General features: G+C 37.8%; 2 protein-coding genes and 1 non-coding gene across 3 annotated transcripts in view; 1 reads left to right on the top strand and 2 right to left on the bottom strand.

The window, feature by feature from the left end:
* Position 1: 1 nt before the first annotated feature.
* Positions 2-15,631, bottom strand: RIBC2 (RIB43A domain with coiled-coils 2). Its single transcript, XM_085324403.1, has 7 exons — positions 15,515-15,631; positions 12,224-12,305; positions 10,394-10,738; positions 9,611-9,729; positions 3,279-3,506; positions 1,214-1,380; positions 2-243 (listed from the first exon to the last, which is right to left on the bottom strand). The coding sequence occupies exons 1-7, from the start codon at positions 15,629-15,631 to the stop codon at positions 162-164; spliced, it is 1,140 nt and encodes a 379-aa protein (XP_085180529.1). The 3' UTR covers positions 2-161.
* TRNAS-ACU (transfer RNA serine (anticodon ACU)) lies at positions 6,319-6,389 on the bottom strand. The gene has a single exon. It is a non-coding gene; the product is annotated as a tRNA-Ser (tRNA).
* Positions 15,632-16,044: 413 nt separating the features above from the next.
* SMC1B (structural maintenance of chromosomes 1B) overlaps positions 16,045-21,988 on the top strand; it is a 34,006-nt gene continuing 28,062 nt past the window's right edge. Inside the window, exons 1-6 of the mRNA XM_085324461.1 lie at positions 16,045-16,153; positions 17,925-18,113; positions 19,107-19,219; positions 20,390-20,593; positions 20,968-21,206; positions 21,587-21,845. Coding sequence (XP_085180587.1) covers positions 16,045-16,153; positions 17,925-18,113; positions 19,107-19,219; positions 20,390-20,593; positions 20,968-21,206; positions 21,587-21,845 — 1,113 coding nt within the window. The remainder of the gene's footprint in view (positions 16,154-17,924; positions 18,114-19,106; positions 19,220-20,389; positions 20,594-20,967; positions 21,207-21,586; positions 21,846-21,988) is intronic.

Raw genomic sequence — 21,988 nt, 5'->3', positions numbered from 1 at the left:
TTCTTAGCAAAAACATGCTCTAACAGSCCATCATCTGGTTTAGAGCATGCTGTTTGGACAGGGTGGGGAACAACAACAGCCACCGCCAACATTAGGCTACTAAATTAAGAAATTTAATATTTCTACATACTTGTATACATTTCAGTGATGTATCTAGAATGTCATCGGCTGGTTGTATTAAACTGTGCATAATATTGGGCTGTTGGAAAATTTGAATATGCTTCTTCTTTAAGATACATGTTCCTAGCAAGAAATGAAAAATGCAGTTAGTAAGCATTTTAACTTTCTCATTATAATAAAGATTACTTGAGAAACCTAAAGAAGATGTAATGCATAAACAGTCAGAATTATTAGAAATTGAATTAAATATAGTATCTCCAAAATACACGCCATATACCAATATAGCATAGTAATTCATTTTTTCTTCCTAAAATAACCTTCAAGAATCTAACAAAGAAAAGCTGAAATAGCAAAATTCAGAACGTTTGCTTTTAGAATAGGGAAGCATGAAGTATTGGAACTTTTGCATATTTTTACGAAATGTATGGGGAAGCACAGAGGAGTGGGGAAAGAAAAGAATCAAAGACTGGCGAGTTGGAACACTGAATCACTTGGTTTGATTCCCCCTCTTTCCCTTCCCTTTTAACACTTTATCTTTACTCTTTTTCATCAGAGCAGACATAAGACCTATCCACCACAACCCATTCAGTGATGGGCTGAAGAATCAATTAGTTTTGTCATACATTATGGAAAAAGCTYTGTTCGTGCTGTTAGTTTAACCCTGAGCCATTAGATACTGGAAGTTACACTGAGGTCAGTAGACACTCACTCATTTTTGTTCCATAAAACTAAGTAAAACAAACAAGTATGTACTGTTTTACACCTGGTAATATAATTTTCTGCMCATTTAATAGTGTTTTTCTCTATCTACATAAACTTAATAGTCTGTTCTCAATGGAGTACATTTAAGTAGCTCAGCTATCATTCCCTATCTGTAAGTTAAGAACAAGCATAACCTATTCTATGAAGATACCTCTTTTTAATAGTACTGGAAAACACACACTTAAGCTAAATATTTTTTTAAAAGAGCTTAAATGTGTAATAAGTTTATTAAACAATAAGAAACTTATTGTAAGTAAGTTCTGTGAAAGCTGAACTATTCTGTCAATGGCCAAGGGTTTCAGAAAGAAAAAAGTTACCTTTCTGTACTTACTTTGATTTCTGCTCCTGGGAGAGCACTGCATTTACACCATCTACAGCTCGGCGGCATTCTTGATTCTGTCGTCGTTGATGTCGCTCTAAAAGCAACTGCGCTCTGCTAGCCTGTATACATTGCCTGTCCCACTCGGCATTTCTTTGGTGTTCTTCTTCCTTTAGTCTCTATAGGAATTAAAGAAATGCTTCATTTTCTCTTTGTTTAAAGACAAAACAGTCAAAAAGACTTACTGGTAAATTCATCCACACCACTTACTTACCTTTACTGAACACTAGAGGTAGCATTTGAAAATTTGAAAAAGAAAAAGTATGTATTTTCAAACTAGGTAGGAGCCCATGCATTAGGCAGAAGTGAGATGCTACAGATTAGGAAGCTACCCTTTACCAGGGAGCAGGACAGACTCCTACCTTGGCACAGAGTAATAAATTTAGGATCAGCTCCCTGGCAGAAGTAAGGTACTGTCACAGAGTTAATCAGAAGATTATTCTCTCTCTCTGTTGGATGTAACAGTTCTCACTAATAACCCAGACAGGCAAGATGGATTTTTTAGAACTTGGTAGCAGGATTTKAAACTTGTTGAGTTCAGAAGTTAACAGGAACATTTGTTCCTCCCCCAGGTGGCTCACAATATGGCCAAGTCAGCGTAATAACTAAAGCCACCAATGTCAGATGAGTGAATGAGGTAAGTAGCTTCCTACTTCACAATGCCTAAGCCTGTACACTTATGACAACATATGAGGGGTAGAGTTCTTCACTTACTGCCTGCCTCTATCCACCTTTGGAGCAGTAATCACTGACAATGTTTATTTTTTTCCATCCCAGAATATGTTTCATAGTTGTGGGGGATGGCAGAAAGAAAATTTMATTGCATTCAGGAACATTTAAGAGCATGAAATATACATTAGGTAGTATTTTTAGAGACTGATAAATACTAATCAACTGAAATCCATCAACATTAATAGCTTGTCCCATACAAATGGATTTTTGTGAAAAAGGCCAAGGTATATGCCTGACACGACAGTCGCCTCACCACTAAATACCAAGTTTGCTCTCTAAAACACATTGRTGGTACAAAGAGGGAAAGGAATGAAAAGGAATGGGAACAACTTCTTTGAGAAATATGAACCACATAAAAGAACAATCCTTCCACCTCTTCTTATTCTTGGAGATATCTTAACTGTTGTTACTGAAATTTTACGTCAAGGCCTAGAATACACTCTTCCCTCTCCAGAGCATTTGGCTGCCTGAACTCTAGCCCATTTTAATAGTGCTACGATTGAGTCTTAAAAAAATACACATTTGAGAGTCTCACCTGGAGACTATTTTCCTTTGTTCTGGGRCTGCTTTTAAGTCAAGCCTCTTGCCCTTGGCCTCTACCTGAGCTACATCACAACCATGCTTATGTTTGACCGCATACCCTATTGATCTGAGCCCTGATCCTTACTGACTTGACTTCCCAGCTTGACCTCAAACCTGCCTCATCATTATGGACCTGTCTGCCCATTCAGACTCTTAGCTGAACCTAATCAGCATCACTGGACCTGTTCTACTTGTCTTGCTCAAGTACTATGGGTGTCCCCCCCTCACCTGTGAGAGAACTGCCCCAGCCTGCCTTGCTGTCACCCTCAGCTCCTGGCTCCCCTTACCCTGTGCAGCAGCCCACTCCTGTTCTTTCCTCACAGGTAGCTCATGCCATCTCAAGCCAAGCCAAGCTCCATGAAATCTGGCCCTTGGGCTGTGCAGGACCCTGCTCCCTGGATCCCCTGGAATGGTGTGACCACAGGCCAAGATTCCCCTAGGCCCTRGTCCTCTTGGTCCTGGGCTTCAGGGAAACCTCCCTCCCAGTCCAACCTCAGAGCTCCTACTGCCACCTGATATTTCTCATCTCTTGTAGATACACTGCTTTAAGTCCAAATGATTATAATTTGAGCAAAGCTAAGAACAATGGAAATCATAGTCTTAAAGTAACATATGCAGGACAATCTTAAAAGAACATTTTTATAAACATGCCTATAATACTATTAAAATCAGGAGCATAAAATATACATATAAGCTTAAATACCCGTTTCTCCAGAATTTGTTGCTGTTGAGAGTAACGGATTGCCATCAGCTGATCCCGATTCATTCCCTTCCATCGATCTGTCATCACACGACGTCTACCAAAGGAACTAGATGCTTGTTCTGGGTTTTCAGAGAGCAAGTCTCCTTGAAGGAGGCTGGAAATTTCAGCCATATCATCTTTCATTGTTTGATACTTTTCTAGCTTTTTTCTCTCAGCTAGTTCAGCAGCCTAAAAGTCAGTGAAAGGAGAGAACTGAAAATGTGTCTAAGAGAAAATGCCAACTAAAAATTGCAAGAAAAGTTATCATAATATATTTCTTTCTAACTTGCATACAGTTCTCAACAGCATCACATATGATTACTATGGTCATGGTCTTGTGGTTTAAGAAGGTAGGAAAATCTAATTTTTTATTTAATATTGTCATACCATAGAGAAACAGTAATTTTTATGTAATTCTGGCTTTTCTTACAAAACGAAGTTATTTCACCTGAACATACAACATTAAATTCATCCCTTTTTCCCATGCATAATACAACCTTGAATAAAACTGTTATTTCCAATACTACAGATATATTTACATAATATGCATTTCCCATGTAAATCACTGCTCCCAATGCTCATAATAAGATCATAATTCTTTATTCAAAGGAAATTTTCTCCTTACTGAACTCCACACAGTGGAGTTTGATTTTACTATAAAAGGAATTACTTTCCATAAAAGAATTGGACTAAGTAAACTAATCTAAGTGGAATGACAATGTTAAGCATCATCCAGTCCTAATCCTGCCTAGTTCTACTGTAACATGTAAATGAAATCATATGGAACAATGCACAGTGCTGGGTTACATTTGGATGGTGGTCAGGTAATCTCTTTCTTTCTAGGGCACAAAGAAGTTGCTAGATCTGTCTTCTTACAATTGTGTATCAACTGCAGCAGACCAGTGAATTCCTACTTCTGTGGTTTCTCCAAGACTGTCCCATACTCCAATTAAAATTATTAGCTTCCAAAGTGAATATTCTCAAGCCAAGTAGAACAGCTCTGTAGTTTTCTTTCCAATCAGTAGTACACTAGTACACGTTTAAAAGGTGAAGGAGGACAAACAAAATTTGAAGGGTCATGCATAAAGTCACAGATGGTGAAAGAATCTTCTGTGGCGTACAGTTAAGCGGAAAATGAGTAAGCAGAACACAAGTCTGTTGTTCTCACAGTGAGACAACACAAATCTGTCATTCTCACTGTGAAAATGACAGACTATCTAGACACAAGTACAGCAACTTGTTGCTTTGCAAATGTTATCCAGACGAAAAATCCTAACTCAGCAAGCACAGAGAGCCATATCATCGGAGAAGACTGCATACCTGGGTTCACCTCTAGGTTTGTATTTATGGATTTTGAATTTGAATGATAGCAGTTCTCCCAAGCATCACACTTTTAAACTATTAAAGAGTGATATTTATTTTTCGTTGGTCAAACATGGATAATGACCTATCAGGTCTGAGAGAATAAAAAGAAATAATATGTAATACTAAGTACTATATCCTAGATCAATAAACTCCACAGCTGAAAACAGCTTAGTCATGGTGGTTTCTATCAAAATAGCAACAGTGGCTGAAATGCAAACAAACTAATAAAAGATAAATATCTCAATAACTCATTTTTTGAGTTCAAGTGATAAACAGTCTGAGCTACAGTTTAACTTAGATGATGAAAAAAGTCCATTTAAAATAATTATCAGCTCTTTAATAAGACTGTACACTCTACTGTGGAATAAGAAAGTAAATCCATGCTTTTAGAGAAATGAAAATAAATCAAGCAAATTAAATTTAAAGTGGCAAAACATCAACTTCAGATCTAGTAGTTATCAGCTCTATAACATGGAATAATGTTTTGAAAACAAAATGCAATCTTTTAAATCTCACTAAAGTCAATGAGTCAGGTTTTACCAGAAATTTAAAGCATTTTTTGCTTTTGCATTTTTTTTGGGGGGGGGGAGGGCCAGAGACAACATGGACCCCCCAGCGATTTTCAATCTTGTGATCTTTTCAGACARCAAAACAGAGTATCTGGATGTGTACTTTCAGCTTGGTTATTTACTGAGCAAGTATTTTAGTTCTCAAAATGTGCTGAAGTAAATTATATTTTACAGAAAGTCATTTTGGATTGGGTTTTTAAAAATAATTACTAGACTATAATAAAGAATTATTGAAGCTTAAAATGTGTATTTTTTATTCTAAATGTCACTTTATAGAGATCTACCAACAGATCTGCAAATTGTATTTAGAGTTTTTGGTTTATTTTCAGTAAGCAGATGAGCCTGAAGTTTTTTAACTTTAGTTTTTAGGCTGTTTTAGTTTTTAAATAGCCTAAAAAGAGCTGTTTAGGAACCTAACTTGAGGAAACCCCCAGCTCTGTTCATAGCCATGTAATTAGCCCTACTAAATACTCATGATTAATGACTATACAAAAGACAGATATAAAACACAGACTAAATCTGATGCCCTTTAAACCAAATCCCTAATTAAATAGATTCATTAGTGTAGCATAGAAAAAGCAGATGCACAAATATGTACTCATGCATTTGTTTTAATCTACATCGATTTTTGTCTTCCCTAGCACTAAAGGCTTCCTTTTGCTGTTGATTCACAAGTCATAAAGCAAAAGAAGAAAGAAGGTAGCAGTATTACAAGGCCAGAACTTCACTGCTAAAAATAATGCCAAGTTCTGAATGTGCAAGGAACTAACTACTGCCAATACAGGGCTAAAGGAATGCACCACCGCTTCTGAAGGCACTATGACTAAGCTACACGGCTCACAAGTGACCAGAATGACCTGCCTTGGGTCACAGAAACTTGTGAAAGAAATATTTTTCATCTGCACAATCAATACAATTCCACTGGCTATACTATGCAGATACTCTAACACATTCAATTTGGAAACTTCTGGTTAGTAAACTCTGTTAAAGATCAATTTATCATAGAGTATCATAGAATGGTAAAGTTGGAAGGGACCTCTGGAGATCATTTAGTCCAACCCTCAGCGTAGCCCATACGGGGATTGAACCCGTGACCTTGGCGTCAGTAGCACCACGTTCTAACCAACTGAGCTAAACCTGCCCCCAAATGCACTGAGTTTCCTCATGCCTGAAAATATGGTAAAAATGTTGAAATGATGATGATTCGAGATGCTGAATATCACAAATATGATGCAAGTGACGAAAAAGACATTTGCACAACATGCTTTGAAGAATGGTAACAACAGACAATTATCATTCTTCTTCTGTGTTTGGACGAAAAAGTGCTCCACAGTTAAGATAAATTCATAATTTACTCAAAAGCTGAAAAAAAAAATTTCTCTGAAGTAGCTAATGATCTGGATGTGTTAATGATGGCACAATGTTGAGGGAATAACACCATCCTACCCTGCACRTGTCTGTGATAACATTCTTAGGAAAGCTATCAAGCTCCTGTAGTATGTCTGGAAATAAGTACTGATTATGTGAGGTCTGCAAGATTGTTGGAAGTCTGTAAACATGAGGTGACTAAATGAGAGGATGTGTTTACTGAGGATCTCTAATTTCCTCAGCATAGTCTCCAAAACATCTTGGAAAGGATTCAAGTCCTGTACTTTACACAGCAAGAAGACTCTGTCTTTCCAATTTCAGAAACAAAAATTGCTGTATACATTACTTTGATGCTAATTTGGAGATTCACTGGTGTTACTATTCTTAGAAAGGAATCTATATCTGCAAGTGTAAGATTCTGCTATAGAATCACAACTGTATATTAAAAAGAAGTAAAAATTCTACTTAATGCTCAGGGTACCCTTCATTTCTGTTACCTGGCTTTCCAAATTCAAAACATTACTACTCATGTAGGAAAGAATGATGTTGGTAGGAATAATTGGTAGTTTAAGCTAGTACTCAAAAATCTTCCATTGTAACAAGGACAAAAGAAATACTTCTCATCCAAGAATGTGTTAGCCAGCATTAATTTTCCAACTCCCATACACATTTTAAATCCTTCACTACTGAGAAAGATGGCAAACATATCAGTTCATTGTCATGCTCATTAATTCCAGAAGAACAAAGAGAACCATTAGGAATAAGCTTGTCAGCAATAAAATTACTGTTAATTGTATTATTACAACTGGAGAGAGTCAAATCACTGTCACAGGGGGTGGCAACATCAGGTCCTCTAATGAAAACAGGTTGTGCTGAACAGAGATACATTTTCAGTCAGTTGCTATGACTGACTACTTAAGGATATTCAGATTTTTTTTTAATCCCCTAAAGATACTAGCAACCTTAAGGACCRTGAATGATGTCCATTGAGACAATGACTGACCCAAAGCCAACTTCTAGGGATTTTCTTCCTTTCTCAGAATTCACTCTCGTAGTATCCTTGATCCAAAATCACTCAAACTGAGTAAACTGAGGTTTGCCTTAGAAAGGATCATTTTGCTTTCTTCCTCCTCTTACAGCCTTCTCTCCTTTGAGTCAGTCCTAGCAGTCATCCATTCCACAGATCTAATTTTCCATTGACTATGAAAAACAATCAAAACACATCCTAAAGGCTTGTGATCATTAGATCTAATGCACGAGAGACAGCAGCTACAAATGCACAAGAGACAGAAGCTACAAATGAAACTTAGAGAATAAAAGGAAAACTTCCTCTTTTGGCAATCACCAACAGGTATATATTAAATACAACGTGACACTGCACTTTCAAGATATCAAGGTGTTCAAAGTGGCTACTGAAAATATTGAGACTGCTGGAGATTCCTGCTATAAATATTCAAGGTCAGATACACAGATTTCTTCTTGTACTTCAGAGAGGAAAAAAAAAAAAAAAAAGAATTTCTCAAGCATTCAGAAGTAACAGTCAACACTGAAAACAATATTATGGTCTAACAACTTAGCAAACTAACGACCTAAAAATGAAAGAAAAAAAAAGCTGCAAGATGCAACTCCAACCTTTACAAGATAGCAGAGGAAAGTAAGAGTTAACTAAAAGGAAACTGGGGCAACAGTCTGCACTATTACATCCTTACATTAGGAAAAACAAAGGAGGGGGGAAGGTCTTTGGTATATATTTAACATGCACACRAGTAAAGGAGAATGTATACGCCTAAGTGTTAAACAAATCAAAACAACTGCCACAAATTTAGGAACTTGAACTGGGCTACTGCTGTTTTTTTAAGCATACCACCCACTTCTATTACTTTGGTAGATATTCACACAAAACACCCAGTAGCCATGACATAAAGCAGTAAACCCTTTTCAATTAGCTTGGGCTAGCCACAGACAAAATTACATACCTGATGTGCCTCTAAGGGCTTGAGCAACATTGACATAAAGACTTGCACCTATATATTTAAACCAAAAAATACTGTAATTTATGTGGGCAATTTAAGTTTGGCTTATTTTGATGGGACTGAATAAACTTAAAGCTAATTCAAGCCATATAGTGTAACCAAAGTAAAACGGTCCACACTGCCCTTGTAASTTCTCCTATACTCTAGCTGAAGGAGATACTCTTTAAATAAGCATAAACCTGCATGTTGAGAATTTCTTAGAGGCTCTCAACCAGCATAATTCCACTTGAAGAACCTAGTGAGAGTCATTTTAGTTTTCACCTTCGTTATTGAAGAAAAATATTCTGCAAATAAAGACCAAAGCTAAATAACAAAAGAATAAGTTGAACCAGTGCTGGGAGAAAAAGTATCACAGCAGTTAAGACCAAGTACTGGAACCTGACAGATAATGATACTAAGGCAAATACTAAAACACGACATGAGCCTGTTCTCTAAGTTCCGAAGCCTGATCAATAAACAATGAAAATAAATACTAAGGAAGCAGTCGAAATGCCAAAAATGGTGCTGGTGGGGAATTAAGGTAAGCAATAAAGACAAAGGTACTGATAGTACTATTTCCACATAGGCAAAAAGATAAGCAAGCGGACACAAAGTACTAAGTTCATCAGATGATTGATATTTCTGAAAGCCAGAAAGAAGCTTGCGCAGCTTCTGCGCTACCTGAATTTGCAGATTAGAAGTCTTTGAGAGCTTGGGGAGTTCTAACTGCCCCTCTTTTTAGCAAGAAAGCTAAGGTCTAGGACTGAGAATTCTGGCAGAGAATTAACTAGATCCTCTAGAAGATAAAGAAGTGAACAAATTGTATTTTCTGATTACTGAAACAAGCCTGGAACTCAGCTGCTAAGAAACCCTTCCTGCCATATCATTATTCACTGCAGAGTTACTCATTGTTAAGCTTTAAAAAAAATAAATAAAGAAAAAAAAAACAGAGAAGGAAAATAAGACAATCTGATCTTACCTGGGCTCTATTAAAATCCTTAGTAGCTGCACAAACAGCACGTCTCATTTCTTCATCCATTCTTTGTAGTTCCATAGCCTTTCGGTCAAGTTCAATCCTATTCTTCTCATAGAGATCATCTAAATTAGATTAAAATTAAATTCAGTTAATATTCATGGTCATGRTGTGCTGTACATACATGCCACTATTAAAAAAAGAAAGAAAAAAGGCTACTGATTGAGAAACTACAAATATACTAAACTGAATTACATAACTATTCCCATATCCTACCGCTGAAGATTTACATTTTAGAATTTCAGATGACTCAAGAAATCAGTTTATTATGTAACCCATCTTGTTTTAACACTTAGACAAAAGAGAAAAAAATGTATGTTATGTATCGYAGAAAAATACTTTTTTCATGATAGAAACTAAAAAAATATTAATCAGAATTATTTTGTCTGCTCTAGAATAGTAGAAATCAGACTACTTGGTTTGATGAAATAGACTCTCTAACATGCAAAATATAGATTTTTTTCAAAATGTTCTAACTCTTCATTTAAGCTGTAGAACAAAAAATGAACTGCAGGTAAAAATACAGTCTATTAACTACAGATATTGAGATACTTAATACATTAAAGGCTGTAATATAAAAAATGCTGCAGTACTTCTAAAAGCTGTAATACTGAATATATAATATATTCTTACGCCAGAATCTGATGTATAGACTATACCATAGTTTTGTCAGATACACCAGGATTTCAAAGATATATCAAAGCAGATAAAATTGTCTAGTTTTGTTACCTGAAAATTTTTTATCAGCTAATGCATTCTTCCAGTCCCTCTGCTGCTGAAGAGACCATTCCCTTAATTGCTCCTTTTGAAATATCATCCTCTGAGCATAGTTTAAATCTTCACCCATGAACTTCTGCAAGCCAGACACAGTACATTGAAGATCACTGTCTGAAAGTCGAGCAGGCGTATCCTTCTTTAGGGCTTCGGGATCAGACAGGTCAAATTCACGTCTCGTTTCTGGCTTCTGAAAATTCTTCCGAAATTCACCGATAGCCTTATTTATATTTCTGATATCATTTTTCTGTCGTTCTTCTAACATACACATGATCTTGTCATTTTGCTTCATTTCATTAGCTACAGAAAAATTTATGGACAGGGTGAAACTACAGGTCTCAGAAGTGTACATGTATCATGTAGGACGGCAAAAAAAATTAAGAGAAGCAAACAGAATATAAATTTTCAAACTTTTAGATCTTAGGAAAATATTTGATCTACAAGAACAAATCTGATAACTAACATTAGAGTGTTTATACTCAACTATATAATTCTTTTTATTTTTTTAATTATCTTTTTACAATACAATGAAATATGAGCATGTGAAACAGATGGCGATACAGATCTCTMTGAGATTTCATTAAAAAAAGAAAATTTTCTGGAACATATGAAGACTACGTACTGTTTAGTAGTTCTTCACATCTACTCCTGACCTAAAATTGTTACTGAAATGCATTAAGTTGCCTATTAAGAAAGAAAGTAAGGTCTCTCAAACAGAAGGGGTATAGGTAATTCATAGTTTCAATCATTTTTTTCCCCTCACTAAAAATAGAAATTGGTTAACACTAAAAATAAAAATTGGTTAACACTAATYGGAAGAGCTTAATATCTCTTCATCATTTAATCAAAATTTTGTAATTGATTCAGTAAAGAAAGATTATATTATCTAGTCATTTAAATACAATTTACAAGAAATCTCATTTTCTCTGCCAGATTACACATTGTTTCTGGCAGTTTCCTAAGAGTCAGATTCTGGCAGGTATTCTGCCAGGGTATCTGCCAGGAAAATCACAACCAGCAGCAGGAGCTTGACATGGAAGTTGGCAGCTACATTTGAGTCGTCTTGAAACCCACAGAGAGCTTAGTCTGTGGACCCTTTACAAATGATCCCACAGAAGAGTGTTCTAACCACAGGGGGTCTCACAGGGTTTCAAAGTCAGGGCACGTGGATGAAATATTTGTAYGGGCATGTGCTCTGACTCAGCAACAGCTCACAGCCCTGCTGTACATGACTCACGCTTCTAGCAAAAATAATCTACAGAGAAGACCTCACTGAGGAACAGCCAGCTAAAACACAGCCTAATTCAACAAAAAAAAGCAATTAAACGATTTTGCCACTATTCTGAAAAAAAACCCAGTATTAATTAATTCTGTTTTTTTTAAAAAAAATGGTATCTTGAGATCTCTAAACGCTACTTATCAGCATTTATTAAAAGACAACACTGAAAACTCTGTCCTTTCCTTTAGGAATCGTCTACCACTTTAATTACGGCAATATAAATCCAGTGATGCAAGTCCATACCTTGGTTACAGTCAAATAAAAACAGATACTACGAATATATTAACATAAGAAGGACTAAATATAATAGGATTCAGCTTGTATGTCTCAGTTTAGAGAAAAGTTTACAATTGTGCTATTACATATATGCAAGATTCAAGGAGATAAGCTCCATTTGGAAATAAACATGGCAGTTTGAAAGACATTAAGGGGGGAAAAAAAAGAAACAAACAGATAGTAAAACTTTGTAAGTGTAAATAGAAACATAATATTGTTTATGAAAATACCAAGATTTTCATTTTGTGCTTTTTCAGTTGCTTCTTGAATTTTCCTTTCCTTGATCTGGGTATCCAAAGCATCTTTATCAACCTATTAAAATGAAAAAAAAACTCTGTAAGAGATACTTTGTTTGAAGTATTAAAAACAGGCATTGCCAAACTACTTTGATTTATAGTTTTGTGAGACAGATATAAAGCCACTACCAAGAGAGTACACACATATCACTGTTCAATGTAAATAACATAAAAAAAATCCCCCGAAGAGTATTTTTGTTTGCCTCATTTTAATAATGACTAGTATTTTTGTACCAAATTAGAACAAAATACACTTACATGATACACAGAGCTCCAGCATATGTATTTTAAGTTGCATTACAGAGAATACATTTTCTCTATTATATCTGGCATTTCTGCTTAGTCCTCTGTTCTTTTGCTTCTGTTTATCAAGCAGTAGAGGTTTTAGATCATCAAAATTACAGTAAGTTATAACAACACACATCTGAAAAAAAGTTCGTTCACTAAATGTACATTGAAAAAATACAGCGGTATAGAAAGAAACTTTTCAGTCTTATCCTTTGAAGACACAGAGAGCTTGATTCAGTTGCCAAAACACAGTGTTGGGTGCCATTTAAGTCGCATGCAAATATCTGCAATGAGCTGGCAGGTATGGAACAGCAAATTCACATCCTTGGAAAGTGCTATTTCAGCAAGGCAGACTATCCTAAGGCATAACAAATGCTATTATACCCCTACATTACACAGACGACTTGAGCCCTATGTTTGTTAGGGGAAGGAGGCAAGTAAACACACAGAAATTAGGATTTTATTTCTAATTTTTCTACCAGCCARGTCACTCACTCTCTTCAAAAAAATTTACAAGAAGATGATAGCTCTCCAACTTCATRGTCTTTGGCTAAAAACTGGTTATTATCTGTTCAGATCAAGGGAGAACGATGTAAAACAGATCATGTTGTTAATGCTGTAATGTGCAACTGCCTAAACCAGTTAGGTCAAGAGGTAAACCCRTAAACTGTAGGCAAAGGTAAAACCATGAAGAATTCTACAGTAAACCTTGGTACCGCATAAGGTCCAAAAGTAACAATATGGGTTTCCCCTGGGCTCAGTATTGGGGCTGGTCCTGCTCAATTTTTTCATCAATGACCTGGATGAGGGGACAGAGTGCCTCCTCAGCAAGTTTGCTGATGATACCAAGCTGGGAGGAGTAGCTGATACACCYGAGGGCTGTGCTGCCATTCAGAGAGACTTGGACAGGCTGGAGAGTTGGGCGGAGACRAACCTCMYGAGSTTCAACAAGGGCAAGTGCAGGGTCCTGCACCTAGRGAGGCATAACTCCATGCACAAGTACAAGCTGGGGGCTGACCTTCTGGAGAGCAGCTCTGCAGAGAAGGACCTGGGAGTGCTGGTGGATGRCAAGTTGACCGTGAGCCAGCAATGTGCCCTTGTGGYCAGGAAGGCYGATGGTATCCTGGGGTGCATTGGGAAGACTGCTGGCAGCGGGTCAAGGGAGGTGATCCTGCCCCTCTACTCAGCCCTGCTGAGGCCTCATCTCGAGTACTGTGTCCAGTTCTGGGCTCCCCAGTACAAGAGAGACATGCAGCTACTGGAGAGAGTACAGCGTAGAGCTACAAAGATGATCAGAGGGCTGGAGCACCTGCCCTATGAGGAATGGCTGCGAGAGCTGGACCTCTTCAGCCTGGGGAAGAGAGACTGAGGGGGGATCTTATCAATGTGTATAAGTACCTGAAGGGAGGGTGTCAAGGGGACAGGGACAAACTCTTTTTAGTAGTGCCATGTGACAGGACAAGAGGCAATGGGTACAAACTGAATCACAGAAGTTCCGCCTGAACGTGAGGGGGAATTTCTTCACTGTGAGAGTGATGGAGCCCTGGACCAGGTTGCCCAGAGAGGTTGTGGAGGCTCCTTCTCTGGAGATATTCAAGGCCCRCCTGGATGCAACCCTGTCTAACGTGCTGTAGGTGACTCTGCTGAGCAGGGGGGGTTCAACTAGATGATCTCCAGAGGTCCCCTCCAACCTCAATCAATCTACCACCAGATGGATCAAACTAACATCTGTTGCAATCCCCYCAGTCCAATGAAATCAATAGATTGGATCTATTTCACAAATTCTAGATTTGGTAGATTTGGTAACTACCTACTAAATTTGGTCACCTACTTGGTAACAGCTCACGCACACACTAACACAATGTGTACATCAACACAGAGCAACCGAAACACTTTACAAACAAAATTTAAACTTACTTCACTTCACAKCCCTCCCCATCCTTAACTTGGTCCTTAAGACATCTTACAGGAAAACTAATCAAATTGTTCTAAATCTTTACGCAGACTTTTGCAGAATTTAAGTAACTGTAATGCAATTTAAGTTTCCCAACATTCAGGTTATGAAGGCACAGATGACTGAAGACAGTAACCACTGGACTGCAGTTACCAGCCCCATAGATCTTTTCAGACAGAATGGCATTCACATTCTCACATCCACTCTGGGTAAAATCAGATACGAGTTCTATATGCATAAAAGTAGCCCGAATGAATAGTCAGATTTTGCTTGATACACAATAGGCAGCAGTTGSAGGACCCCTTCCAGGAACAGGTCTCTCACAGCAGTTATCCTTACTTCYGGTGAGAATCAAACAGTTCAGAAATGTTTCAGCACAACAGAATGGTAAAACTCATKTATTATTTTATTCCTCATTGTGTTTGCTGACTCTGTAGGCTTCTGGCTTACCCCCAAAGTAAAATATTGCTCCATAAAGTTAACTCCTACACATATGCTGAAACACAGGGCTTGGTGTTTTTCTCCTTTTAAGGACAAATCAAATCTTGCCCTGAGCACTACAGCAGTGAGCCAGACCAAATCCCCCTTATGCACACAAAGCCGCATACCCGTGATAACTGCCAAAAAAATAACTCTTGATGATGCTTAGAGACTCTCGACAATCTTTCACCAGCGACCTTTTAAAGTGCACCACTGCTCTCAAAAGCGAACCGGGGGTTTCTTTGCATCTCCCCCCGCAGCCTGGCGCTACGCCTGTCAGCGGGCACCGAGGCGCCGCCTGCTGGTCGCGGCCCGCCACGGGGCCCATCCACCCCCCCAGGAGCCGGGCGCGGCCGCCCCAAACCACGGACGCTGCACAGGACGGCCCACGCTTTGGGCTGGTCTCCTCGGGGCATGTCAGAGCAGGGCGGCGGCGGCGCCACCACCGCCGCCGTCTCTTTGCTCCGCCGCGGCCCGGACGGGGGCTCCGACAGCGCCCTCACCCCAATGGTCCGGCCGCGGACGTTGAAGATGCGGCTCTGCCGCTGCAGCTCCCGCTGTCGCCGCCGCTCCAGGGCAGCCGCCTCTTGCAGGTCTCGCTGCAGCCCCAGCTTGTGCATGCCGCCGAGAGAGGCCGCGCGCGCGCGCGCAACGGCCGGGGCAGAGCACAAGCGCTAACCGCCGCCCAAGCCGCACCACAACATACAGGTCACTATGGGAACAGCAGCCCCCGCCCCCTTCCTCGGCGCTTCCGCTGGCCAATCGCGCGAGGCCGCGTGGCTGCAGGCACGAGGCCGGTGGCTGTTGACGGCGCGCCACTGGCGGGGTTTTGCCTCGTCTGCAGAGGCCCTGGCGCGGCGGGACTGCGTATAGCAGCGCTCGTCCCAGTTCCCCCCACCTGCTCCACGAGATTTTTCTCTTCTGCTCTGCAGGGCAAATCAGTAAAAAATATTTGCTGAGTGCTTAAATCTCATGCAAGGCAGGAAGTTCAAAGGCTAAGGGTCTTGGCTGCCCTTCCCTTGCTGCCACAGGGATGGGTTACCTGAAACTGCTGGAGATGAAGGATTTCAAATCATGGCGGGGGCTGCAGGTTATCGGCCCCTTCATGAGGTTCAACTGCATCATTGGGCCCAATGGATCAGGTAGCAGGCTTGAGGAGGTGGGTGGGAGGGGTCTGTGAGTGTCTGTGGGTGCTGCTTCTCTTCTGTGGCTGTTGGGATTGAAGTTTCTGGTGCCTTGCCACTCCCTATCTCAGTTTGGGGGTTTGCTAGGTACTTTCTATGAAAACCACAGGAAGGACAAGGAGGAAGCAGTATCTTCGGGTGTAGCCAGCTGGGTTCAGATCTGTGAAGGAGGGGCTATCATGGCTGTACTGAATGGGCTGAGAATAGAGACAGCTTGTCAAGTAGAGGTGCAGAGCTTGACTGAGGGAGACTAAAGACTCAGATGGGCTTGGTTAAAATCAGTTTACAGGCACCTGAGAGCAGCACAATCAAAGTTCTGGATGCTCTTGATCTGTCATTGTTTCTTTAACTGATAGTATTGATTTTCCAGCAGAAGTGGTTTGGCTGAAGAAATTTCCATTCCTAATTGTCCCCTTTATTTTCCTGCTTTTGTAGAATGAGCAGTTTCAAAACAGCCCACCACTTCTTGGCCACCTTAATTTGTAGCTCTGCTTAAATATATTTGGTTGTAAACTGTAGCAGTGGAAGGCTGCTTCTGGAGTGAATGTGTAGTCCTTGCTTTAAAAGTAAATGCGTGTGGAGAGGAGATGAAGCAGCTTTGGAGTGGTAGCTACTTTGGATATTGTAGTTTAGGCTGAAAGAGCCTTTACTTTTAAATGTGACTCAGCATTGCCATACTCTGGGTGCTGGAACTTCTATTAAAAATTGATCCACTTCTAATGAAAATCTTGTTCAACAAATGTGATTTTTTTTAGTTGCCGGAGATCAAGAGGATAAGGAGTTGGGTGAGGGTGTCCTGAGGAAGAACTTAGAGGATAAGCTTAGCACTTGGGCTTAGTTACACAATCTGTATTTCTCTTATTTCATCACTTTTTCTAATCTAGTGAGATCCATGAATGGAAATAGCTAGCTACTGTCAATTAGCATTATTACCATATTGTGTATCATCCTTTCCCATCCCCACTGCTCCATATTGGGAAGTCTCAGAGTTAAGGATATTTTTCCAGGTACTTCTCCAGTTAAATGTGAATAAATTATATAAATGTATCAGAAGAAAAAAGGTGGGGGATATTGTGTAATCTCTGAATAAAGATCCACCTCCCCCAGTAGTCTTCCCTTTCTGATAATTAGGAGAATGAGACAAAATATTGCAAAAGTAGCAAGGTTGAACATGAAATAATTAAGCTGTCATCAGAAATGCTGAAGATTAAAAGAGGGGATAAAGGGTTCAACAGAGTGAACTTCATGTAACAACATTATTAGAAAATTTTGTTTCTGTGGTGTGTGATTCTGGGAAAGTACCTATGTTCTTCAGACAACAAGAATTCTTGTGGAAAAGTTCTAAGGATGTGAAGTGTATACAACGAACCTCACTCTCCACATTATACAAAGGAAACTACCAAGTGAGCATTATGATGTTGTCCGTTCAGTTTATGTAATAAGCTCTAGAGATGCTTATGGGACATCCAGTCTACCAGGCTGAGTATGGGATTTAATAACAAATCAATTTAGTGACTATTTTTATTATAGACAAGCTGGTTGTCTGCTTTATGTTATATTTTAGAAATACATTTCTTTATGATGTGAAATACTTTTTCCTGAATACATAATGTATAAATGGAATATTAAAGTCTCCCAGTTACATGTATGTTCTTTTGATTGTTAATCATATAATCATATTCCTCGTTTCATTTCTACCGTGACAAAACAACTCTTTTTTTTTTTTTAGGCAAATCTAACATAATGGATGCTGTTAGTTTTGTGATGTGTGAAAAGATATCTAACTTGCGAGTTAAAAATGTTCGAGAACTTATTCATGGAGCACATGTTGGAAAACCAGTTTCTTGTACAGCAAGTGTAAAAATAGTGTATTGTGAAGAAAATGGAGAAGAAAAAACATTTTCAAGAGTTATCCGTGGTAGGTAGTAGATTCTAATGCACATATTTTTTGTGGTCTGATATACAAAAATTGGAGACCAAGTGTATTTAACTTTCAGTTTCAAATACAGAATATTTTTTGGTATTAAATGGGTTAAGCCTATGAGTCTTAAAATAATTTTTACAGTCCTTAAGCAGTATTGTGGTAGCCAAGTATTATAATTCAAAAATAAAGCATACTACAGGCAAAATTAAAAGTTAACCAAATGATTAATATGCAGTTTTGCTCTATAGATTTTTTTTTCCCCACTGTTGAAGTGTGTGGATAATGTAGGCTCTGGAGACTGGCGTATTTTGAAACTTTGTTGCAGGCACAGGCACTTAAGCAGTTGTTGATATCTTCTAGAAATAATACACAGTTAGAATTTTAATACAGAAAGATGAAACTACTGAAGTGATCAAGGAAATAATTACTTTTTTTTTGAGGAAGTTGCTTCGGGAGCCGGGCTAGTGACTTTTTTTCCCATGAATTTTGTATTATAGCTATGCATTACCTACATGTCCCTGAATACCTTCCYACAGGCTGCAGGATCAGACCTGCCTCCTGTCATGTCCTTGTAGAGACCAGAGGTATCATACAATGTGTGTTGTTCTGAATTATGTGTGTGCTGCCTGACTAGCCAGTATGCCAAACTGAAAAGGTAACTGTGGAGTTTATACTGAAAGCCTGTGCAGTAGGAACATTAACAGGCATCTCCCTCTATTACCAGTTGCTTATTTTCACAGAAGTTGGAAAACAATTATTTCAGGGTTTGTTTTTTTTTTTGGGGTCAAATTTAATAGAAGTGATTAGTTGGATTCTGAAGTCACTAGAGATGGAAAGAATGGAGGGACCAGTAGTGCAATCTGATAAATTTTTTAAAATTAATTTATATAGTCATTTGAAAAATACTTTTTTTTTTTTAAAGTAATGTTGATCAGCTACTTAGTATATTTGTTACACTTTATAGTAATTACTTCTTTTCTTCTTTAGGTAGTTGTACAGAATTTATTTTTAATGATAAATCTGTCAGCCGATCTGTTTACGTATCTGAGCTTGAAAAAATAGGCATACTTGTCAAAGTCAGGAATTGTCTTATTTTTCAGGTGAGCATTTAAGGTACTTGTTAAAGAATTCTAAAAACTTCTGAGATCATTTCATAGAAATGGGCCGTTACCTACTTGACTGACAAGGGAATACCCTTAGCTAGTTTCAAGCTAACAAGAAAAGTTTTATCTTGACCTTGGATAAGAACTACAGACTGMAAAATTAAAAGGTTTTGTGTGTGAGTGCACTGGTAAAAAAGAAGCTAATCAGAAGAAATTAAGTTGTTTCTGTCTTTCAGTTTATAAGATGATGTTCTTTAAATATTTGTATATTAATTTTTCTGGATGTTAAAAGTGAAAAAAAGATGGTAGTTTCATCTCAGAACACCTTTATTAGTCAAGATGCATAAAAATTTATTGAAAATGTTAAAGAGCAGAGTTAGCGATTGAAGTTTCTATTAGGCTATTACTTCAGATGTATTTAATGATACAGGTCAAAAATGTCAATTGGTTACAATGAAGATATTTCCCAGTATCACCTTCTTTATATTTGCAGAGCAATGAGCTTAAAATTTTCCAAGGAAAAACTACTTTATTCTTTCATAGTAACCCTATTTATGGATTCTTGTTGGGATGATAGTTTTTATRGTGAGGGCATTGGCCACTAGAAAAACAGAGTAGGGTCACAAAATGTATTTCCTGCAGTAATTGAAAATGATAACTCCTTCAGGTCAGTCAAGGTTTGAACAGGTAATGTATGAACAAAAACTGTACTCCCATTAACTGTTATGCTGTGTAATCCTCTAGTCCATAGATTTGAGCAGATTCAGAAGATACACTCTTGAATTACTGATTTTTCATAGTTTTATTTACATTAAAAGTGAGTTTTACTTTCTTTAAGGAGGCTAATAAAATTAAATTTTGTCATTCTGATACTGTTCACTGATCTGTTTGTGTAGATTTCTGAGTTTGAAAATGTTTTCTATAGTCAGTATCTGAAATTGTAAAACGTCTTTATCTTAAAATGATGTCAGATCATTAATTAGATGTAGTAGATAGTTGGCATTCCCTTAGTTACTGAAATTTTTCTTGCATTTCAACCTATTAATTTTCAATTCTGTTAACTAGAAAAGTAACAGGAAGTAAACTGTGTTGTATGCACTTGAGAAGATATTGGTCGGTCTACAGCATGACAATCTGCAGTGTTGCGTTTCGGCAATTCTGTTTTAGGGAACGGTAGAGTCAATTGCAATGAAGAAACCAAAGGAGAGAACTCATCTTTTTGAACAAATCAGTAATTCATGGGAATATGCTGAAGAATATGAGAGAAAAAAGAAAAAAATGCAGCAAGCGGAAGAAGATGCACAGTTTAATTATAACAAGAAAAAAAGTGTTGCAGCAGAACGCAAACAAGCAAAGGTGGAGAAAGAGGAGGTAATTCCAGAGTGATCACTTTCTTTGTATGTTGAGATCTTGGATTTTGCATCTTTTATGAATTTTTAGATAAGGGGCTTCTAACAAATATCTTTTGCTTTCTTCATCTAATATTTTTCTATATGGTATAATCTATAACATTTTAAAAGGATAGAGGAATACATATAATAAAAACTAAATAAATGATAGCATAGATTTCAAATACAGTTAATATAAGGGTTGACTTACATACCTGAGTTTTATGATTAGTGCATGTTACCAGAATTATAGATGCCAGTACATCAAGTTACACCCCTTTGGACTTGAAATTAAGACTGCTAGTCATTAAAACGTTTTTTTTTTTTTAACTACAAATAAAATTTTAATGTTGGTAGGCAGAGCATTATCAGATGCTTCTCAAGGAACTAAATGAACAGAGGATACAGCTGCAGCTTTTCCAGCTTTATCACAATGAAAAAAAAATTGACTTTCTAAAAAAAAGTTTGGATGAAAAGAACAGGGAGGCAAGTCTCAAGAAAGAATCCCTATCTAGAGCTGAAGATGCATTCAGAGCCAAGAAGAAAGTRCTTGGTGTACTAAACAGAGACCAACAACACATAGAAAGAGAAATGAAGTAAGTTTTCCAATAAGGTTCTCTGATTTAAAATTCTCAGTTAAAATATAGTCTGCATTGGGAATTACTTGCTAAGGGCGTATTTCCCTACTAAGCAAGTGTGTGAAATCCCAACACTATAGAAGTAAATCTTGAGCAATTGATGTGAGTAATATCTAGACATTGATTTTTCTTTTTCAGAGGTTTCAGTAATTTTGTTCTATAAATACTTTTAAAACTGATTTATTATAAGATATCACAGTATTTTCCTTCTTTTTATTTTGAGTTATTACTTAAAAAATAAATAACCTGTGGGTATGTAATCTTGCAGAAATGTGCTGAATTGACAAGTGTTTGTTTCTTTCTTTCTTTCAAATGTTTTTCTTTCTTTCTTTTTAAAGGACCCGAGAAGCATCTCTGATTCAGCAGAGGCCCCTCTATATAAAAGCAAAGGAAAACACTTCGTACCAAATTAAGAAAGTAGAGATGTCTAAAAAATCTTTAAGGGACAAGGAGAAGTACTGTGATAAGGAAAAGCAAACCATAAAAGAACTGGAGATAGAATTGTCTGATCTTGAGAAGGCATGGAGAGCGTTTGAGAAGAAAACTGAAGAGGAGATGTTGCTGAGAGCAGCAGATGTTGAGCTGGAAGAAAGTCAGGTGAATCTGGAGGCCAAAAAACAAAGTATTGTTTATTAATGRAGTCTGTGAAACCCCAATGATAACAAAGGAACCATTATTTCACTAGTAATCTGTAATATCTAGTGTTCTCTTTACAGTTCATACAAAAATTTGTAACTTTT

This window comes from Rhea americana, unplaced genomic scaffold (assembly GCF_003343005.1).
Source record: "Rhea americana isolate MKP2758 unplaced genomic scaffold, rheAme1 scaffold_91, whole genome shotgun sequence".
NCBI classification, from domain to species: domain Eukaryota; kingdom Metazoa; phylum Chordata; class Aves; order Rheiformes; family Rheidae; genus Rhea; species Rhea americana.
Note: the sequence above shows the minus strand (reverse complement) of the source record. Positions and strands in the feature narration are given on the sequence as shown.

Excerpts from the sequence above, each read along its gene's own strand:
- RIBC2 (XM_085324403.1), bottom strand. The coding sequence starts at position 15,631 with ATGCACAAGCTGGGGCTGCAGCGAGACCTGCAAGAGGCGGCTGCCCTG. Across the intron at positions 10,739-12,223 it reads AGCACAAAATGAAAATCTTG|CTAATGAAATGAAGCAAAAT; the intron begins GTATTTTCATAA and ends ATTTTTCTGTAG. Across the intron at positions 9,730-10,393 it reads AGCTGATAAAAAATTTTCAG|ATGATCTCTATGAGAAGAAT; the intron begins GTAACAAAACTA and ends AATCTAATTTAG.